This window comes from Nomascus leucogenys, chromosome 13, assembly GCF_006542625.1.
Source record: "Nomascus leucogenys isolate Asia chromosome 13, Asia_NLE_v1, whole genome shotgun sequence".
NCBI classification, from domain to species: domain Eukaryota; kingdom Metazoa; phylum Chordata; class Mammalia; order Primates; family Hylobatidae; genus Nomascus; species Nomascus leucogenys.
Window position 1 is genome coordinate 31,064,881 of NC_044393.1, and position 18,799 is coordinate 31,083,679.

General features: G+C 43.1%; 2 protein-coding genes across 3 annotated transcripts in view; both read right to left on the reverse strand.

The window, feature by feature from the left end:
* The window catches only part of EFCAB8 (EF-hand calcium binding domain 8), a 107,854-nt gene extending 104,126 nt beyond the window's left edge, over positions 1-3,728 (reverse strand). The window contains exon 1 of the mRNA XM_030825422.1: positions 3,644-3,728. The gene's annotated coding sequence lies outside the window, so the exon portion shown is untranslated. The remainder of the gene's footprint in view (positions 1-3,643) is intronic.
* Positions 3,729-12,239: 8,511 nt separating this feature from the next.
* Positions 12,240-18,799, reverse strand: part of MAPRE1 (microtubule associated protein RP/EB family member 1) — a 31,502-nt gene continuing 24,942 nt past the window's right edge. For both annotated transcript variants that reach the window (XM_003273519.4, XM_030825423.1), the window contains exons 6-7: positions 15,878-16,030; positions 12,240-13,971 (exon numbers count right to left, since the gene is read on the reverse strand). In XM_003273519.4, coding sequence (XP_003273567.1) covers positions 13,915-13,971; positions 15,878-16,030 — 210 coding nt within the window. In that variant the 3' untranslated portion in view covers positions 12,240-13,914. The remainder of the gene's footprint in view (positions 13,972-15,877; positions 16,031-18,799) is intronic.

Sequence of the window (18,799 nt, forward strand, 5' to 3'; positions counted from 1 at the left end):
CCAGGAGTTTGAGACCAGTCTGGGCAACACTGAGACCCCATATCTACAAAAAATCCAAAATTAGCCAGGTGTGGTGGCACACGCCTATATGCCCAGCTACTCAGGAGGCTGAGGTGGAAGAATTACTTGAGCCCAGGATGTCGAGGCTGCAGAGAGCTGAGATCGTACCACTACACTCCAGCCTGGATGACAGAGACCCTGTCTCGAAAAAAAAAGAAAAGAAAAAGAAATAATAAAAACGAGTATCTGGAAATCTGGGGACTGAAACTTGAGGAGTGGCTACATTTAGAGGACAGAAAGAGCAAGAAACACACAAGACAGCTAGGAGAATGGGACACTACAAAGTGAGCTAAGGTGATAAGGGAAAGAAACGGCCACTGAAAAAGGCAATTAAGAGGTTACCAGTGAAAAAGCTAAAGTGTATGTAAAATGTTAGGTCCATTTCTGTTAAGAATATATGCATGTACATATTGGCACATGCACAAAAAAGAGCCTGGAAACATATACTCCAAAATTAATAGCAGTCATCTCTGGCAGGTGAGATTATGGAAGATGTTTATAGCCTAAATCATGCAATTCTCTGATTTTTATTTTAATTAAAAAAGGGTTCACGGCAACCTTTTGAGATGGCGTCTTGCTATGTTGCCCAGGCTGGTTTTGCACTCCTGGGCTCAGGTGATCCTCCCACCTCAGCCTCCCAAGTAGCTGGGACAACAGGCGCATGCCACCACACCAGGCTCATGGCAATCTTTAAAATGTGTTTCAACGGCTGGGCGCAGTGGCTCACACCTGTAATCCTAGCATTTTGGGAGGCCGAGGCAGGCGGATCACCTGAGGTCAGGAGTTCAAGACTAGCCTGACCAACATGGATAAACCCCATCTCTACTAAAAATACAAAATTAGCTGGGTGCAGTGGTGGACACCTGCAATCCCAGCTACTCGGGAGGCTGAGGCAGGAGAACCACTTGAACCCGGGAGGCTGAGGTTGTGGTGAGCCAAGTTCGCACCATTGCATTCCACCTGGGTAACAAGAACACAACTCTGTCTCAAAAAAATAAAATGTGTTTCAGTGGAGTGGGTAGGATGGTGGATAGTAATTTAAATGACTCCTTTGTGAAAGGCCACTGTTGAAGAGTGATTGCTGCATCATTCATAGGAGCAAAAACCAAAAGTGAACCATTACAGACACAGAAATGAACAAATCAGTGCACCTGCACCTAGGACATCACCCAAACATCAGGATGAATCTGACTTCCAGCAGCTAAGAGGGATTTCCATGAAGTACTAATAAGAAAGGCATGATGCAGGCCAGGCACAGTGGCTCACACCTGTAATGCCAACACCTTGGGAGGCCAAGGCGGGAAGATTACTTGAGCCCAGGAATTTGAGATCAGCCTGGGCAACATGGTGAAACCCCATCTGTACAAAACATACAAAAAATTAGCAGGGTTGGCCGGGCGCGGTGGCTCACGCCTGTAATCCCAGCACTTTGGAAGGCCGAGGCGGGTGGATCACGAGGTCAGGAGATCGAGACCATCCTGGCTAACACGGTGAAACTCCGTCTCTACTAAAAATACAAAAAATTCTCCGGGCGTGGTGGCGGGCGCCTGTAGTCCCAGCTACTCCGGAGGCTGAGGCAGGAGAATGACGTGAGCCCGGGAAGCGGAGCTGGCAGCGAGCGGAGATAGCAACACTGCACTCCAGCCTGGGTGACAGAGCGAGACTCCGTCTCAAAAAAAAAAAAAAAAAATTAGCAGGGTATGGTGGCACTCACCTGTAGTCCCAGCTACTCAGGAGGGTGAGATGGGAGGATTACCTGCATCCAGAGTTCGAGGCTGTAGTGAACTGTAATCACAACACTGCACTCCAGGGCCTGGGTGAGAGAATGAGACCTTGTCTCAAAAAAAAAAAAAAAAAACAAGATGCAAAAAAGGGTGCACAGTATGATGCCAATTTTTATAAAAGAATGAAAAAATAGCCTGGGCACAATGGCTGACGTCTGTAATCCCAGCTACTCGGGAGACTGAGGCATGAGATTCGCTTGAACCCGGGAGGTGGAGGTTGCAGTGCGCTAAGATTGTGCCATTGCACTCCAGCCTAGGTGAAAGAGTAAGATTCCATCTCAAAAAAAAAAAAAAAAAAAACTTACCACCATGAGCAATGGAACAAAATGACATCCATCACACACCTCCTGATCCGATACACGCAGGGCACATTGCTTCGGTAGTATTACGGCCAAAAAAAAATACATCATCTGAATCTAATCATAAGCGAACAGAAAAACCCACATTACAGGATATTCTACAAAATAACTGGGCTTTTTTGCTTTTTTTTTTTTTTTGAGAGTCTCACTCTGTCACACAGGCTGGAGTACAGTGGCTCAATCTCAGCTCACCGCAACCTCCACCTCCCAGGTTCTGATGATTCTCATGCCCCAGCCTCCTCAGTAGCTGGGATTATAGGTGCATGCCACCATGCCCAGCTAACTTTTGTATTTTTAGTAGAAACAGGGTTTCTCCATGTTGGCCAGGCTGGTCTCAAGCCCCTTGGCCTCCAGCCCCTTGGCCTCAAGTGCTTTCCGCCCACCTTGGCTTCCCAAAGTGCTGGGATTACAGGCATGAGTCACCGCGCCTGGCCAAAGTAAAATGCCACGTAAACCAAAGAAAGGCTAAGGAACTGTTAGAGATGAAAGGTGACTCAAGAGACCCAACAACTAAAGGCAATGCACGATTCTGAATTGAATCCCAAATTGGGAAAAAACAAAAATGCTGCAAGGGCTGTTATTCAGTGAAATTATGTAAAATTTGAACATGGACTCTGTATTATTAGATATTACATTAATGTTTTCTGCTTTTGATAACGGTATTGTGGTTACGAGAATGTCCTTGTTTCACGAAATGTACACTTAAAAGTATTTAGGGGTAAAAGGGCATGATGTAATTCTCAAATGATTTAACAAATACATGTATAACAACACAAATGTGGCAAAATGTTCACAATTAGTCTATCTGGACAAAGGAAAGTTATTTATAGTAGTATTTATATATTTTTAATTATTTCAAAACTAAACATTTTGTAAGAGAAATGTCTTTCACCAGGAGAAAGTGGTTCTATGTATGTTCATGAACAGAGGTAAAACACCAAGTGGAAAAAAAAAATGCTGGTTGCTGGCAACAGAGACCACCCAAAAGAAAAGGGCAGGAATAAGAGGGGAGAGGCCAAGACAAGTACCATTCCTCCAACTCTTAAGGGAAGGAAGGGAAGGCTGAGATGTAAAACTAGGTTGATATTTAGAACTGGAGAACAGGTCAGATCAGAAGTCACATCCATCTGCCTCAATCTGTTCCCTAAAGTTGACCTGTCTGGAGCTGATGGAAGAGGGGCAGGGCAAGGCAGGTGAGGAGAGTACCATCTGGAACAGGGGTGAGAATTCAGAGCAGCCACTGAGGGAACATGCTAGGGATGAGAGGGGAACGAGTGGTTTGTAGCAATTTGTAGAGGCAGGTGACTTAAGGATACATGCATTGAAAGCCGGCCAGGACACAGATAAGAGCTGCTCTCCAGCCTTGGAGGTCAGGTGGAGGTCTTCAGCAGAGGTATCCAATCTTTTGGAGGGCAACTTTCACCCAAAACGCTCACTCACCCTGACTCAAATTTGATCTCCTCAGTTAATCTTGCTGGCAAAGTCTGGCAAAGTGCTATCACTTTCCAACTCCCATCTCAACAAAGACATCGGCAGCTGTTCCCAGTCCAAGACAGCTCCTTTATGAAGTCGAGACGGAACTCTGGGTCTGCTGGTCACTTTTAGAACCAGGGAAATGAGACAGAATTCCATATGAAGAACATAAATGAAGCATCAGAACCCATCCCACAAACCATAATCACAGAACCATTTTTCATCCAATTTGAAACATTTCTTTTATTGAAGAAGTTGAACTTACAGCAGACAGTGAAAGGAGCTACAGCACAAACAGCCAGGACAAACACAGACACAAAATAATACATAAAACAAGTAGCGGGAAACTGGAAGATGCCAGGGAGTCCTCTTATAAAGCAGGTTCACCAAAACCAAAAGGCCAACTGGCTCCAGGACAGCAAAAGGCACAGTGGCTCCTCTGCTCCTCTGCCTTCTGCCCCATTTGAAATGGGGGATTACAAATCCAGACTTCAGGGCAGGCCTAGACTTGATGCAGCCACTGCAATCTTGGTCCATGGCGCAATTCGGCAGACAAGTTGGTGAAAGGTAAGTGTCTCCAGAGATTTCAGTCAGGGATGTGGCTTCCAGATGTTAAAAGATACCCAGCTAAGTCACAAGGAAGTGGATGTTTTCAAATGCTAAGTGACCACCAAACAAAACATTCTCCCTGGGCTTTCACCACTCAGAGAACACCAACATAGAAAAACAAGTCTGTTCCCATTTCATCAATAATGGAGACAAAGGGTTTTGTCATAGTGTAGAATATTAAGAATGGATGAAAAAAAGTAAAAAAAGGTGCAGAGGTCCTATAAATCAGGGTTTATTAGACTAGATATTAATAAATTAGGTTTTTTTTTTTAAAAAAAAAAGGCTGTTGGCCCTAAATATGACAGTTTCCCATTGTTTCTTAGCTTAGTATATTCATTTTCCAACACAATGTTAGCAATTCTTACAGCAGTTCTTGCGTTTTTCCAATAACACATATTTATTAATCAAATGGTATACATTTTTCACTATAACCTATTTTCACTGATTAATACATTTATCAGTATTTTAATGTGGCCTAAAATACACTAAATTCTGTCACATTAAATATGTTTTTCCCTCTCTTTATGTGAGTAAAAAAAGGAAAATATTAAGATGCATTCCACTTTTTAGCTAAGGAAAAGTTCAGAAAACTCCCACCTTTTTAAAAAAGAATGAAAATATCCTAAGTAACTCAGGTTAGAAAAACAGTAACAGGGCCAGGCGCAATGGCTCACGCCTATAATCCCAGCACTTTCGGAGGCTGAGGCAGGAGGATCACTTGAGCCCAGGAGTCTGAGATCAGCCTGGGCAACATAGTGAGACCATGTCTCTATTTAAAAAAAAAAAAATTAAAAAGAGAAAAAAACAGTAATAATAAAACAAGTGGGGAGGATGACATTCAGAAGAAAAATCTCCTAGATAAACTTCTGCACAAAAATAATTTTGGAAAAAAGTTAGAAGTCCTACCTGAGATTAATTCAGGTGTCACTTGGCTAATGCTAAGGAAATTCTGATTGGAAGGCAGCAACTCAGGGGCCCAAGGGCCACATTAACAGATGCAATTACCTGCCCTAGAGAAGGCACTTCCTCACACTCCCACTTAGCTGCAATGCCAAATACTGTCCTTTCAAGCCTCAACCCTGTGATTTTAAGATATCAAAACTTATATCCTTCTTCAGCTCTATGTAATTTGTCAAAAATTTCAAGATGCAACTCTGTAGCCAAAAAGAGAGCCTTTTTCTTTTTCAAACAAAAATAAACAAGAGAGAAGTCACTAACTGCTAAAACTAGCAGGGACCCTCAAGATTGGTATCACAGGATCACACCTTTAGCTGGCAGTAGGTTGAGGTCAGTAACTCAGCTCACATGACATTTAAAACCACACAACATTACCAGAGAGAGCTACAGGTTCAGATGCCAATGGTTTGAAAAAACCATGATTCAGGCCAGGCGCAGTGGTTCACGACTGTAAACCCAGCACTTTGGGAGGCCCGAGGCAGGTGGATCACAAGGTCAGGAGTTTGAGACCAGCCTGACCAACATGGTGAAACCCTGTTTCTACTAAAAATACAAAAATTAGACGGGCGTGGTGGTGTGTGCCTGTAATCCCAGCTACTCAGGAGGCTGAGGCAGGACAATCGCTTGAATCTGGGAGGCGGAGGTTGCAGTGAGCCAAGATTGCACCACAGCACTCCAGCCTGGGTGACAATAGCAAGACTCCGTCTTGAAAGAAAAAAAAAAAAAAAAAAAAAACACGATTCAAAAAAAAGGCAGATTCTCATGTGTTCAGCAGCTACTTTAAAAAAAAAAAAAAAAGGCACTTCTTGGCCAGGAATGGTGGAGGACTGCTTGAGCCCAGGAGTTTGAGACCAGCCTGGGGAACATAGCCAGACCTTGTCTCTACAAAAATAAAAAAATTAGCTGAGCAGTTCCAGCTGCTTGGGAGGCTGAGATGGGAGAATCACTTGAGCCCGGGAAGTCAAGGCTGCAGTGAGCCGTGACCATGCCACTGCACTCCAGCCTGGGTGACAGAGCGAGGCCCTACCTGGAAAAAAAACAAAAACAACAACAAAAAAGCACTTCCTAATGATTGGGGAAAATATTAAATATTAGGTCAGAGAGTTAAAGACTCTTAGAAATTTTTAAGAATACATTTATTTCACTCAACACTGAATCTTAAAATTACTACTTCTTCAGACCGGGTACGGTGGCTCAGGCCTGTAATCCCAGCACTTTGGGAGGCCGAGGAGGGCAGATCACTTGAGCTCAGGAGTTGCAGACCAACCTGGACAGCACAGTGAAACCCCATCCCTACCAAAAAAAAAAAAAAAAAAAAAAAAGAAAATTATTACTTCCTCTCTCAGGCTTCAAAATTAAGGAGGAGGGAGGGACAAATTGGGATATCCCATAGCTGCCTGCAAAAAACACAACAGCTTATTCCATTCTCCCAAGCAGGATTTAAAATTTCAAAGTGAAAACAGCAGTCATATATAATTATACATGCTTAACTCTCTCACATTTTGTAGAAAAACATACAAAATACCAAAAAAAAAAAAAAAAAAAAGACTGTATCAGGTTAGAAAACTTAAGTAGAACACCAAAATCCAGATGACCTTGAAGTTTTGCTGGATCTTAAAATCACTAGAACTACTTCAAAATATATAAACAGGCCCTGTTATGAAAAATATAAATATGAACATGATAAATAAGCATGAGAAGAAAGGAAACTGATCACTCAGATAAACCATGACAGGTCCTGGGTAAAATACATTTAGACGATTCGGGGATGGAGGTACTAGAATTAGCAAGGCCCTCCCTGCAGCTTGTAACCTGTGGGGAAAAAGCCAAACAGGTGGTAGGCCACTTGTATTATTCCTCCTGCCAAAGCCTCCTCTTTCAGAGTCAAAAACCAAAAGTAGTTGAGACACTGTGCTTTTCTATCAAAACTGCCCTTCACTGGTGAAAATCAGCCTCCACTGGCAATGTTTGCTGGGAACTGTACACTCTCCCACTCTTTCTTGTTCCAGTATCCCACTGACTTTTACAGACCTCAGTAACTTTCTGAACCAGGACTCAACTCCTCACTGAGCCAATGAAAAGCCATGCTCTGCAGACTTCAGATGCAGGGCCTAGCAGAGGACTCTGGTCTTAACTCCTGGTCCGTGGCATTACACTTACAGCACTGTCTTCCTCATTTATTTCAGTAAAGGTCAGAGGTGGGTGCCAGCCACACACCCACTTCATATGTTCAGTCTTACCCACTTGTGTGCTTGACCTTGGACTTAACTTCAATACTCTGCATTGCAATTTGTGAATCATCCATTAAGGCTAAATCTTAAAAACTAATCTGTCTCCACTGGAGACTTAGTAACTGGTAAGAACCACAAATCCAGCTTTTGAAGATTTACCGATAGACTGACTCTCACCCAACAAAAGCTTCCCACATCCCACTCTACTGCTAAAACAGAAAGTAATGAAAGGCTCAGTAGATGGAATAAATTACTCTTCCTCCTCTGCCTCATACCTACACCCAGCCTCACCAACAATCTCCTCCGACTGCAAAAAAAAAACACTCAAAGTAAACCAGGAAAAAACTAAGGTAGAAATTTTTAAAAAGTAAATAAGGCAAGACAAATAGAATTCCAAACTGCCTTTTATATATATATATATATATATATCTTTATATATATATATATATATGATCATATATCTTTATATATATATATAAAATCTTTTAAATAGAGACAGGGTCTCTTGCTATGTTGCCCAGGCTAGTTTCAAATTCCTGGGCTCAAGCAATCCTCCTGCACTGGCCTCCCAAAGTGCTGGGATTACAGGCATGGGCCATGACACGGAGCCCCAAACTGCTGATAGGTCATTTTACAATTATAAATTTATCCCTTGATGCCACTTACAAAGTTCTAGGCATTGGTGGGTAACCTGGTTTGCTTTCAAATGGTCACAGGACAAAGAACTGCCGACTCACACTCAGAAACATGTCTATGAAGGCTATTTTCATTTCACATTTCAGAACCTGAGAGCCTCCAATACAAGGAAACGAGTTATTTACATTTTGATACATACACACACACCTCAAGATTTAAGGTTCTAGATTGAGGAGCCTAGAAATTTGACTCTAAGGCTTGACCTGCTCATCTAGATAACCAAATTAATGAAGCTACCGGATACAACCTCAATAGAGTACAGAGAAAGCTTCTGCACTCCAAGGACTAAGGTAACATTACTTCCCAAATCAGATTAAGCCAAAGGGGGAACAGACCTTCACAAGTCACAGCTATATAGCAATTTGGGCCAGGCACAGTGACTCACACCTCCCAGCATCTGGGAAGGAAGAGATGGGTGAATTGTTTGAGCCCAGGGGTTCAAGACCAGCCTGCAATATAGCAAACCCCGTCTCTACAAAAAATACCAAAAAATTGGCCAGGCATGGTGGCTCACGCCTGTAATCCCAGCACTTTGGGAGGCCAAGGCGGGTGGATCACCTGAGGTCAGGAGTTCCAGACCAGCCTGGCTAACATGGCAAAACCCCATCTCTACTAAAAATACAAAAATTAGCTGGGTATGGTGGTGGGCGCCTGTAATCCCAGCTACTCTCGAGGCTGAGGCAGGAGACTCGCTTGAACCCAGGAGGCGGAGGTTGCAGTGAGCCAAGATGGTGCCACTGTACTCCAACCTGGGCAACAAGAACGTAACTGTCTCAAAAAAAAAAAAAAAAAACACACAAAAGAATTAGCCAGCCAGGCATGGTGGTGTGCACTACAGTCCTAGCTACTAGAGAGGTTGAGGTGGGAGGACAGCTTAAGCCCTGGAAGTTGAGGCTGTCATAAGCCATGACTGTGCCACTGCACTCCAGCCTGGGTGACAGGAGACCCTGTCTCAAAAAAACAAAAACAAAAATGATACATAATTTGGCTGAAGTCATCTAGGTTAATGGTTCTAACTGCAGTCAAGTTCAATGTAAAAGTACACAATCCCTTCAGGCTTTTAGAGAAAACTCTGAATATTCAGTTATACCCTCGCATGTGAAAATGAAGAGAAAAAAAGCAGCAAGCGTCATGCAGATACAGAAATAAATATGAACTCATCTGGTTTTGACATTTTACAAACTAAATGTGTGAATTCAAAAGTATGATATCGAGCAGGGAGTGGTGGCTCACACCTGTAATCCCAGCACTTTGGGAGGCCAAGACAGGTTAATCACTTGAGGCCAGGAGTTCAAGACTAGCTTGGGCAACATGGCAAAACTCCATCTCTACTGAAAATACAAAAATTAGCCAGGCATAGTGGCACAGGCCTGTAATCCCAGCTACTCGGGAGGCTGAGGCACGGGAACTGCTTCAGCCTGGGAGGTGGAGATTGCAGTGAGCCAAGATCGTGCCACTGCACTCCAGCCTGGGTGACAGAGCAACACTGTCTGGGGGGAAAAAAAAAAAGACATATTACAACAGTGCCAGACCAGAAAAATGACGGGTGGTTCACAACACTGATCACAGACTGAGGTTCAGCTTGTTTCAAAGCAATGTTCTCTGTTATCAACAGTCAGATTTGGGTCACCCACATGCTAGCAAGCTAATCTGACTAGGCTGATCAGGCCTAAAGCTTGGATTTTTATTTGTGGACTTTGCAATGAACTATGGTCAACATCACAAAAGGAGTCCTTTATACTCAATCTTCTAAAACAATCCTTAAAAGAAAAACCATAGAGGATCACCTTGGCTAGAGCAAAAGAAAAATGCTTCCTTTTCAAAACCCTTCACATTCTAGAGAGTAAATCTTGAAGAAAATATGGGTTTTTAAATCAATGAATCTGAGACATTGAATCTTCATTTAAAAGCAAACAAAAACAGGATAAACGTAACAGCCTGAAGACAGAAGGGAGTTCTACTTGTCCATATACCATGCTGAAAAGGAAATACTAAAAGAACTTGTTACTTATTTTACAAAACACCCAAAGCCTGTCTGAAGGAATGCCCTTCCGAATTCTCAGGATACAAAAGCCCTGTCCTAAGCTTTTTCTCATCTATAAACAGAATTTCAGACCAGAGCTGAAGAACTTATGCCATAAATGCCTCTTGTCTGTACAGAGCTTTCTCTAGCTTTGTGGTTGCCTTTTTTTCTGTCCATCAGCTCCTTCTAATCCCAACAAGTACCCAGTGAGGGAGGCACTTCAGCCAAAATCATCATCTGCCTTGCATGTAAGAACAAGAGAGGTCAAATAGCTCAAAACTCACAAAGCAGGAGAGACCTGCAAGAGGACTCAAGTCTGATGTTCCTCTTGCCAGAATTATTATTTAAAATTGCAGACATGTAGATAAGGCCCAAATTAAAATGCAGGTTTTCAACCTCCAAACTCAGAATCTCTGGTGATGAATTTTTATAAATACATTATGTCAAACAAGTTCCCCATGTGATTCTGAAGCCCATCGGTTTGAGAATCATCAGCATCAACAATGATCCAAATCGAGCCAGAGAACCCATTTGTTTACCTATCCTTCATGAAACACAGAACCTGCCAAGCAAACCAAGCAGCAAAGACTGTATGTGCTTCAAATTCAAGAGCCAGGTCAATGCACTTGGTCAGATACCCACGGTTTCGGCTTCTCTCTTTACCAAGGTAACTTCTCAGTTGACAGTAGCCAACAGTATCTTCACAAACTCCTTGCACTCCTGGAAGGTATCTTCTTGTAGATGACCAATACATATGGTGTCAAATTCCTTCTGAAGGTATTTAACACTTTAAGGGAGGTATCATACCATTAACTATGGGTGCAACCCTTGTCAAGATCATCAAGTTGGGTTTATAGACCGTCCATAACCATGACTCCACCTATCCTACAACACACTACTTCTGCCCATTTAACTTTATTTCTGACTGAAAATGGCAGCAAGTCTCCTTTTGAACTCATTTCTAATGGCATAGAATTTTATAAGGGAGAAAAAAAATGGTGACAATTTTAGATTATTTTATAGATTGAGATCATGTTAACTGACTTTGAAACATACTTTCAGGGCTGGGTGCAGTGGCTTGCACCTGTAATCCCAGCACTTTAGGAGGCCAAGGTGGGAGGATCACTTGAGCCCAAGAGTTCAAGACCAGCCTGGGCAACATAAGGGGACCCCAACTCTATAAAAAATACAAAGTTTAGCTGGGCATGGTGGTGCACACCTGTAGTCCCCACTACTCACGAGGCTGAGGTGGGAGGATTGCTTGAACCCAAGAGGGCAAGGCTGCAGTGAGCCAAGATCATACCACTGCACTCCAGACTGGGAAACAGAGGGAGACCCTGTCTCAAAAAAGAAAGGAAGAAAGAATCACACACCTTCAGAAAAAAAAAAACAAACAAAATCTCCCCACAGTCATCTGCCAAGCACTGTCCTCCTATATTTCTCAGGAGGAAATGCCCTGAAAAGGCTTCACAGCAGATAGGCCAGGCCTTGGACTTCCAAGAGGAAAAACCTCTCACAGCAATGAGAATTTTAAAAAGCAGGAGGCTGTGTAATATAATGTGAATGAAGAGAAAAGAAGTCAGCTTAGAAATAAGCACATCTGGCCAAGCACAGTGGCTTACGCCTGTAATCCCAGCACTTTGAGAGGCTGAGGTGGGTGGATCACGAGGTCAGGAGTTCAAGACCAGCCTGACGAAGATGGTGAAACCCCATCTCTACTAAAAATACACAAAAATTAGCCAGGGGTGGTGGCAGGTGCCTATAATCCCAGCTACTTGGGAGGCTGAGGCAGAGAATTGTTTGAACCCGGGAGGCGGAGGTTGCAGCGAGCCGAGATTATGCCACTGCACTCCAGCCTGGGCGACAGAGTGAGACTCCATCTCAAAAAAAAAAAAAAAAAAAAGAAGAAGAAGAAGAAATAAGCACATCTGAAAAATCAGTAAAGGATGTGAAAAGATCAGTCCTCACTGAAGAAAGAAGCACTGGTTTCTCATCACTTGAACCTAACAGCATATACCCAGGGCAAGACAAATTTCAGAAGACATGATACTCTTGAAATACAGAATTTTATTTAGAAACTGTTTAAAGTAGAAAAAAACCCTGTCAAGAAAGACCAGGTGGAAAATGGGTTCCCAATAAAATGGAATTTTAGGGCAACAAAAGTCTAAAAGGCCACAAAAGAGAAATAGCACCACTGTCATTTGAACAATGGCTAGTTACTTGCATTTTTTGGCATTGTTAATCACTGAATCTGGGTTTTCCTCTGAATTCCACACAAAGCATGCACTACACAACATTTTTATCATAAAATACTTGCTTTCTACACACATTTCAGGACAAGCTACCACCAGAAACAAATCAATACAAATACATCAGGGGCTGAACAATCTCAGTAGTGGGTGAGACACATTTTGCAGAATCCTGCCAAACAAAGGAACTGAATAGGCTGTGGGCAAAGCAAATGAGGGAGAGTTAAGGAATGAAATATTTTAAATATTAATAATTAATTCAGACACGGTACTGTATTTTCTGCAAAAGAAAATTAACATTTAGTAACACACTAATGAATTTTATCTCCAAAGAGATTAGTGCACTGGCAAAGTATTCGGATTACAGTGGAGAGCTGTGAACAGCAGATACCGAAAACACCCCAGCCTGGCAGATCCCAAGGTAACGATGGCCTTCACTGACCACTCCCTTTGCCAGAGGTCCAGAAAGAACTTGCAGCATGATCACCTGCCTGCTGCACTTCCAACTCTAAGCAGCAAACTTCAAGGAGCCAAAGAGGAGTCCCCAGCGGGCAAGGGGAGCAGAGAAGAGAAACGTGGTAAATGTAAACCTAAAAGACAGTAAAATGGGATACAACCCCCATTCAAATCCCAGAGATGTGGGAAAGTCCCCAAAAGTAGCTGTTAGATTAAAAAACTGGGCACACCTCACTTCCCCAAAAAATATAATACATAGAAATTTGGGGGATAACTGGAAAAATAAGAGAAATGCTCAATGAAAACCGAGCTCTTCAACTCGAACATCTCAGGGCTGAAACACATCCTCTATTATCCAGGCAACGATGCCTCTTGCTTTTTAACAGGGATGCAATTGGTCAATGACACCAAGTAACTTTACAGGGCAACTTTTTAAATGTTCGTTTTAGACCAAAGCCTAGGCCTGTGAGGGTTCAAGCAGCCCTGTAAGACCTGTGACAGCAGGTTCCAAAGGTTCCAAGGTCTGGCCCTTCCTTCCCAGACACAATGTCAAACGCAAAATCTCATCATGTTACATTTTATATTTTGAAATGTGGAGGCATATTTTAAATACTCTTAAGGCATTTATTTATTACAACATTCTCTGATTTCACATTAGCTTAAAATTCAATTCAGTCTTTACATTTCTCCATTGAGGTCACTACCTCAGCATATTACATAACACCTCTCCAGCATTCAGTGTGACCCGCATCCACATGGTGAGCCCCACAGTCAGCCTCTCTGTTTCCCAGGTGAACCAACTAGATGTTAATACTGCTCTGCTACAAGGTAAAAGCTCCTAACTCAAACTTATTGGAAAAGGAGTGAAACGTCTGCAAAGTGCACTTTAAGAAGAGGTACTTTTTGCTTATGAAAAGAAACCAGTGAGTCCTCTAAGGATAACAAAAGGGAGTATTTTACAGTTAAGCACATGATTTGGAGTGAAGAATTCCGATGTTGCTCTGCTGGTCCAGGCTGTTAATACTCTTCTTGCTCCTCCTGTGGGCCCCCTTCATCAGGTATCACAAAGCCTTCCTGAAATAGGAAAATGAGAGGGGAAAGCCACTGAAAGATCCATTTCTACTGTGAGTTCACTTTCCTCACACTTAAAGCCTCTCAAAGACAATGGTTCTTCCTGGCTCTACACAGGCCAGGTGACTGCTATTTCTTGGGTAGTAGAATTGCATCTCACCAAAGACAAAAACTGAGCACAAACTTACCCTCAAACTTTTGAAAGTGATGCATACTTACATTGTCTTCATTATGGTGGTAACTTCACCCATGTCATCAAAGGTACATTGTAAATATGTGCAGTTTATTATGTCAGTTGTACTTCAATAAAACTGTTTTATAAAAAAGAAAGAAGGCCAGGTGTGATGGCTCATGCCTGTAATCCCAGCACTTTGGAAGGCCAAGGCTTGAGCCCAGTTCAAGACCAGCCTGAGTAACACAGTGAGACAATGTCTGCCCCCCCTCCAAAAAAACAAACAAACAAAAAAAAACAACTAGCCAGGCCTGGTGGGACATGCCTGTAGTCCCAGCTACTCCCCACGGGGGCCAAGGCAGGACTGCTTGACCCAGGAAGTCAAAGCTGCAGTGAGCCATGATCGCACACCACTCCAGCCTGGGCAATAAATTGAGATCCCCGTCACTAAAAAAAAAAAAAATTACCCTCAAAAATTCTTGAAGTCCCCTGTAAAGTTCAGTACTCTAACATCTTCTCTCAATAAACTGTCTATACAGCCAGCTTTCCTTTTATGCCTTCCCTTTGTTATACTTAGGAGCCATGCTTTACCCAAAATATTCACAACAGCAAGACTGACTCAACATCAGTGGCAGAAAAATTGAGTGCATAAGGAAAGAGCAGATTCACGACTCCCACCCACCTCATTCTCACTCCAGGGCATTCTGGCATGGACTCAGAGCAGGAAATTACTATACTATTCTGCTGTAAAATCAGGCTTCTCTTTCAACCACCATCTTATTTCTATTAACTAAATCTCTATAGCTGAACTTACTTAAGATGTGGCTCCACTAAAATAATACTCAGACTAAACCAAGGACCCCTATACCTTCGTTGTCTTTTTTTCACTACATAGCACAGAGCAAGCTCTAAATTAAAGATTTGTTCAACAGATTATCAACTTTTCAGTCATCTGTCTTAATCCCCTGAAATTCACAAGATATGTCTCAAGCACAGTGATAGTAACAGCATTATTACTACCTTGTATTTGCATAGTGCTACACATACTACCAGTAGTTTGTAGTTTGATCCTACAGACCTTGCTGGGCACACAGAATTACAAACATCACCATTAAACAGTGGACACAGCCAGATAACAAATCCTAAATCTAGAAAAAAATGAGTCTTCCCTGATCAACTAACATGTCGTGATTAATATCAACAGATTTGACTGTGCAATAAACATGAATCCAAAGAAACTTGATCATAGAGTACTTTGAGGGAATGAGAACCAGGCAAATTCCTAGGAGGGAGGAGAAAGGCATGCCCAGACATGACATGATATGTGGGCGCGTTGTGGAAAAGGGAGCACGTGCCTGCTTCTCCAGGCATGCCCCGGGCCCTGATAAAATGGAGGCAGCACCTGAAGCTGAGGGATCCAAGCAATAGGAGGTGGGGTGGGGTGAGGACATGGGTTGCTTCTAGCTAAGAGCAGTTTGTGGCACTCATCACCTATCAGTGGCCACATACTACAGATGCTGGGCAAGCCAGCCACCTCCTTGTCCTATTCCTTCTTCAGAAGCTCACAGACCTCAGGCAGAAGCTAAAGCTGGGCAGAGGTGCCCTCTGGCTGACTTTGAGGGGTCAAAGCTGAAGGCTTTTGATGAATGCAACACTGGAATACAAGAAGCATCAGCACAGAGTTCACCAACCCGACTATGTAAAATGGAAAGAAAATGTCCTCATGTCAACACATACATCTGTGGCATACAGAATGTCTACAATCCTCTGCAATACAGGGTCGTTTTCCCCCTCGTTCTCCTGGCAAATCAATTCAATGTTCCGTAGCTTTCCGAAGTAGAAATCCCTCTCTTTCTCCAAGTCTTCAACAGTAAGTTTCAATACGTTGACCTGCACAAGACATTAAAAAGGGTGAGATGCTTGACATTAGTATGGCAATAAAATATCAGGCAGACTTCTAACCCAAAAGGAGATGTGGTCTTTGATCAAACCCCAACACAGACAAAAACCATATCAGTTTAATGTCAATTTTCTTCAGCCTCAGATAAACAACATGGATTTGTTTATAGCAACCTTGATGGTAACAGCTCCCAGAAAGAGCAGACTACACCTTGAAACATGCAGAAGCTTCTCAGGGACTGAAAAAAGATTAAGGAGAAAAAACTAGGGAAGCCTGAGACAATTACAGCCTGGCAAGGTAGCTGACAATCATAAACTGAGTCCTCACCAAGGGACTGGACAATCAAGTCCAGGTCTGATTGCATGAGGGGGTCAATAGAAGGGACCCTGGAAAGGGCTCAATGGAACTCTTTGGAAGCCCAGTGGAAAGTGCTGTGACCCTCCATGAGCCCCACTGAGGGTCTCTGATTCCCATTAAGAGGCTATGAAGAAATCAGTCTCAGTCCTTAGGCCAGGACTCTATCTAGCCAAGACCAATAAAAGTTATAACACTCATAGTCCTGAGTGTACTTTAACCATGGGGCATCTTCATTCCAGTGTACTGTATTCACATCTACAACAACTGAATTCCATTTAACTCTCAATGAATTCAAGTTGCTTGGCATATCCTGCAGCATAAAACCCTCATAAAAACCTGTATTTACAGGCCAGGGCCACAGAGCAGCATGGAAAGTAAAGCAACAAAATCAAAGGTAAAGCCACTGAGAACAACCTTGGCAGAAGGGAATTCTACAAGCCAGAAGGGACCAGAGAAGTCATCTAGTCCAGCCTTCTGAACTCACAGCCACAAAAACAGAAGCATGTCAGGTGCAGTGGTGCACACGTCTCAGCTACTCTGGAGGCTGAGTCGGGAGAACTGCTTGAGCCCAAGAGTTAAAAGCCAGTTGTGACAACATAGCAAGACTCCATCTTTTTAAAAAATAAATAATAAAAATTTAAAAACAGAAATAAACAGCTTATCTAGCTTCCCCACAGCCTGATGAAGACACCAAACACAACAGAGGAGATCAAGTCTCATCCCAGGAAGAAAGGACCCTCTTTATAACCTGCAGTCAAAAAGCAGCCAGAGATGAGGAGCAGGTGACACCACCAGGACAATTTTATCAAAACGAACTTCAAAGTTCATCATCAAAGTCTTATCAGACCAAACCAGAATCACAGTTCTAGACAGCCTTTCACTATTCCTTTACCAGCCACAGAAATAAAAAATAATCGAAAGTTTCAATAAAGTACTGGAGGGGCCAGGTGCGGTGGCTCACATCTGTAATCCCAAAGCTTTGGGAGGTCAAGGTGAGAGGATCGCTTGAGGCCAGAACTCGAGACCAGCCTGGGCAACATGGCAAAACCTGTCTCTACAAAAAATCTAAAAATTAGCCAGGTAGGGTGGTGTATGCCTATAGTACCAGCTACTTAAGAGGCTGAGGCAGGAAAATCGTCTGAGCCCAGGAGTTCAAGGCTGCAGTGAGCTATAAATGGACCATCACACTCTAGTCTGGGAGACACAACAAGACCCTGTCTCATTCAATCATTCACTCATTCATACATTCATACATACATACATACATACATACATACATACATAAAGTACAGCTACTGCCTGGTGGCCGGCAAAGCTAAATCATCCATTTTCCCTCATTGTCTCCACCTCTGCTTTTGCTGCAGTTTGCTGCCTTTCCTGAAACCAACAGCCCCAAAAAGCGGGGGATACACAAGCCAAGAGCTGACCAGCCCCAGCAGGAAGCAGACTCAGAGCTACAGCTCCACAATCCAAAAGGCAGGGAAGGGGCCTTCTAATCATATGCCTGGTGGCATTAATGACCATGGAGGAAAGGAAGTCGAAAGAGCTTATGAAAAGGAATGTTGGCCAGGTGCAGTGGCTCACACCTGTAATCCCAGCACTTTGGGAAGCCAAGGCAAGCGGATCACGAGGTCAAGAGATCAAGACCATCCTGGCCAACATGGTGAATCCCCGTCTCTATAAAAATATCAAAATTAGCTGGTCATGGTGGTGCGCACCTGCAGTCCCAGCTACTCAGGAGGTTGAGGCGGGGGAATCACTTGAACCAGGAAGGCAGAGGTTGCAGTGAGCTGAGATCACGCCACAAAAAAAAAAAAAAAAAAAAAAGAATGCTAGCTTGGTATCCACCTAGTTTCACTAGTTTCACTAATGCTACCCTCTCAAACCCTTTAAAACCTTCTCTGTCCAACAAATTATCAAGGCCAAACTAGATACTCAGCCTTCTGGGTCCCACCTATAAAGGCCAAAGTAGCATTTGTCCATGATATTGCTCATAACTATACACACATAACAAACACTAAATCACTAAAAAAATATATATACTAAGACACTGGCTTTCACGTGGCACTCCTTTTAAGTCTGTATTCATGAGGTTATTAAAAATCTGTGGCTTGGCCAGGAGCAGTGGCTCACATCTGTAATCCCAGCACCTTGGTAGGCCAAGACAGGCAGATCACCTGAGGTCAGGAGTTCGACACTGGCCTGGCCAACATGGTAAAACCCTGTCTCTACTAAAAATACAAAAATTTGCTGGGCGTGGAGGCAGGCACCTGTAATCCTAGCTGCTTGGGAGGCTGGGGCAGGAGTATCGTTTGAACCCGAGAGACAGAGGTTGCAGTGAGCCGAGCTCGTGCCATTGCACTCCAGCCTGTGTGACAGAGCAAGACTCCATCTCCAAAGGA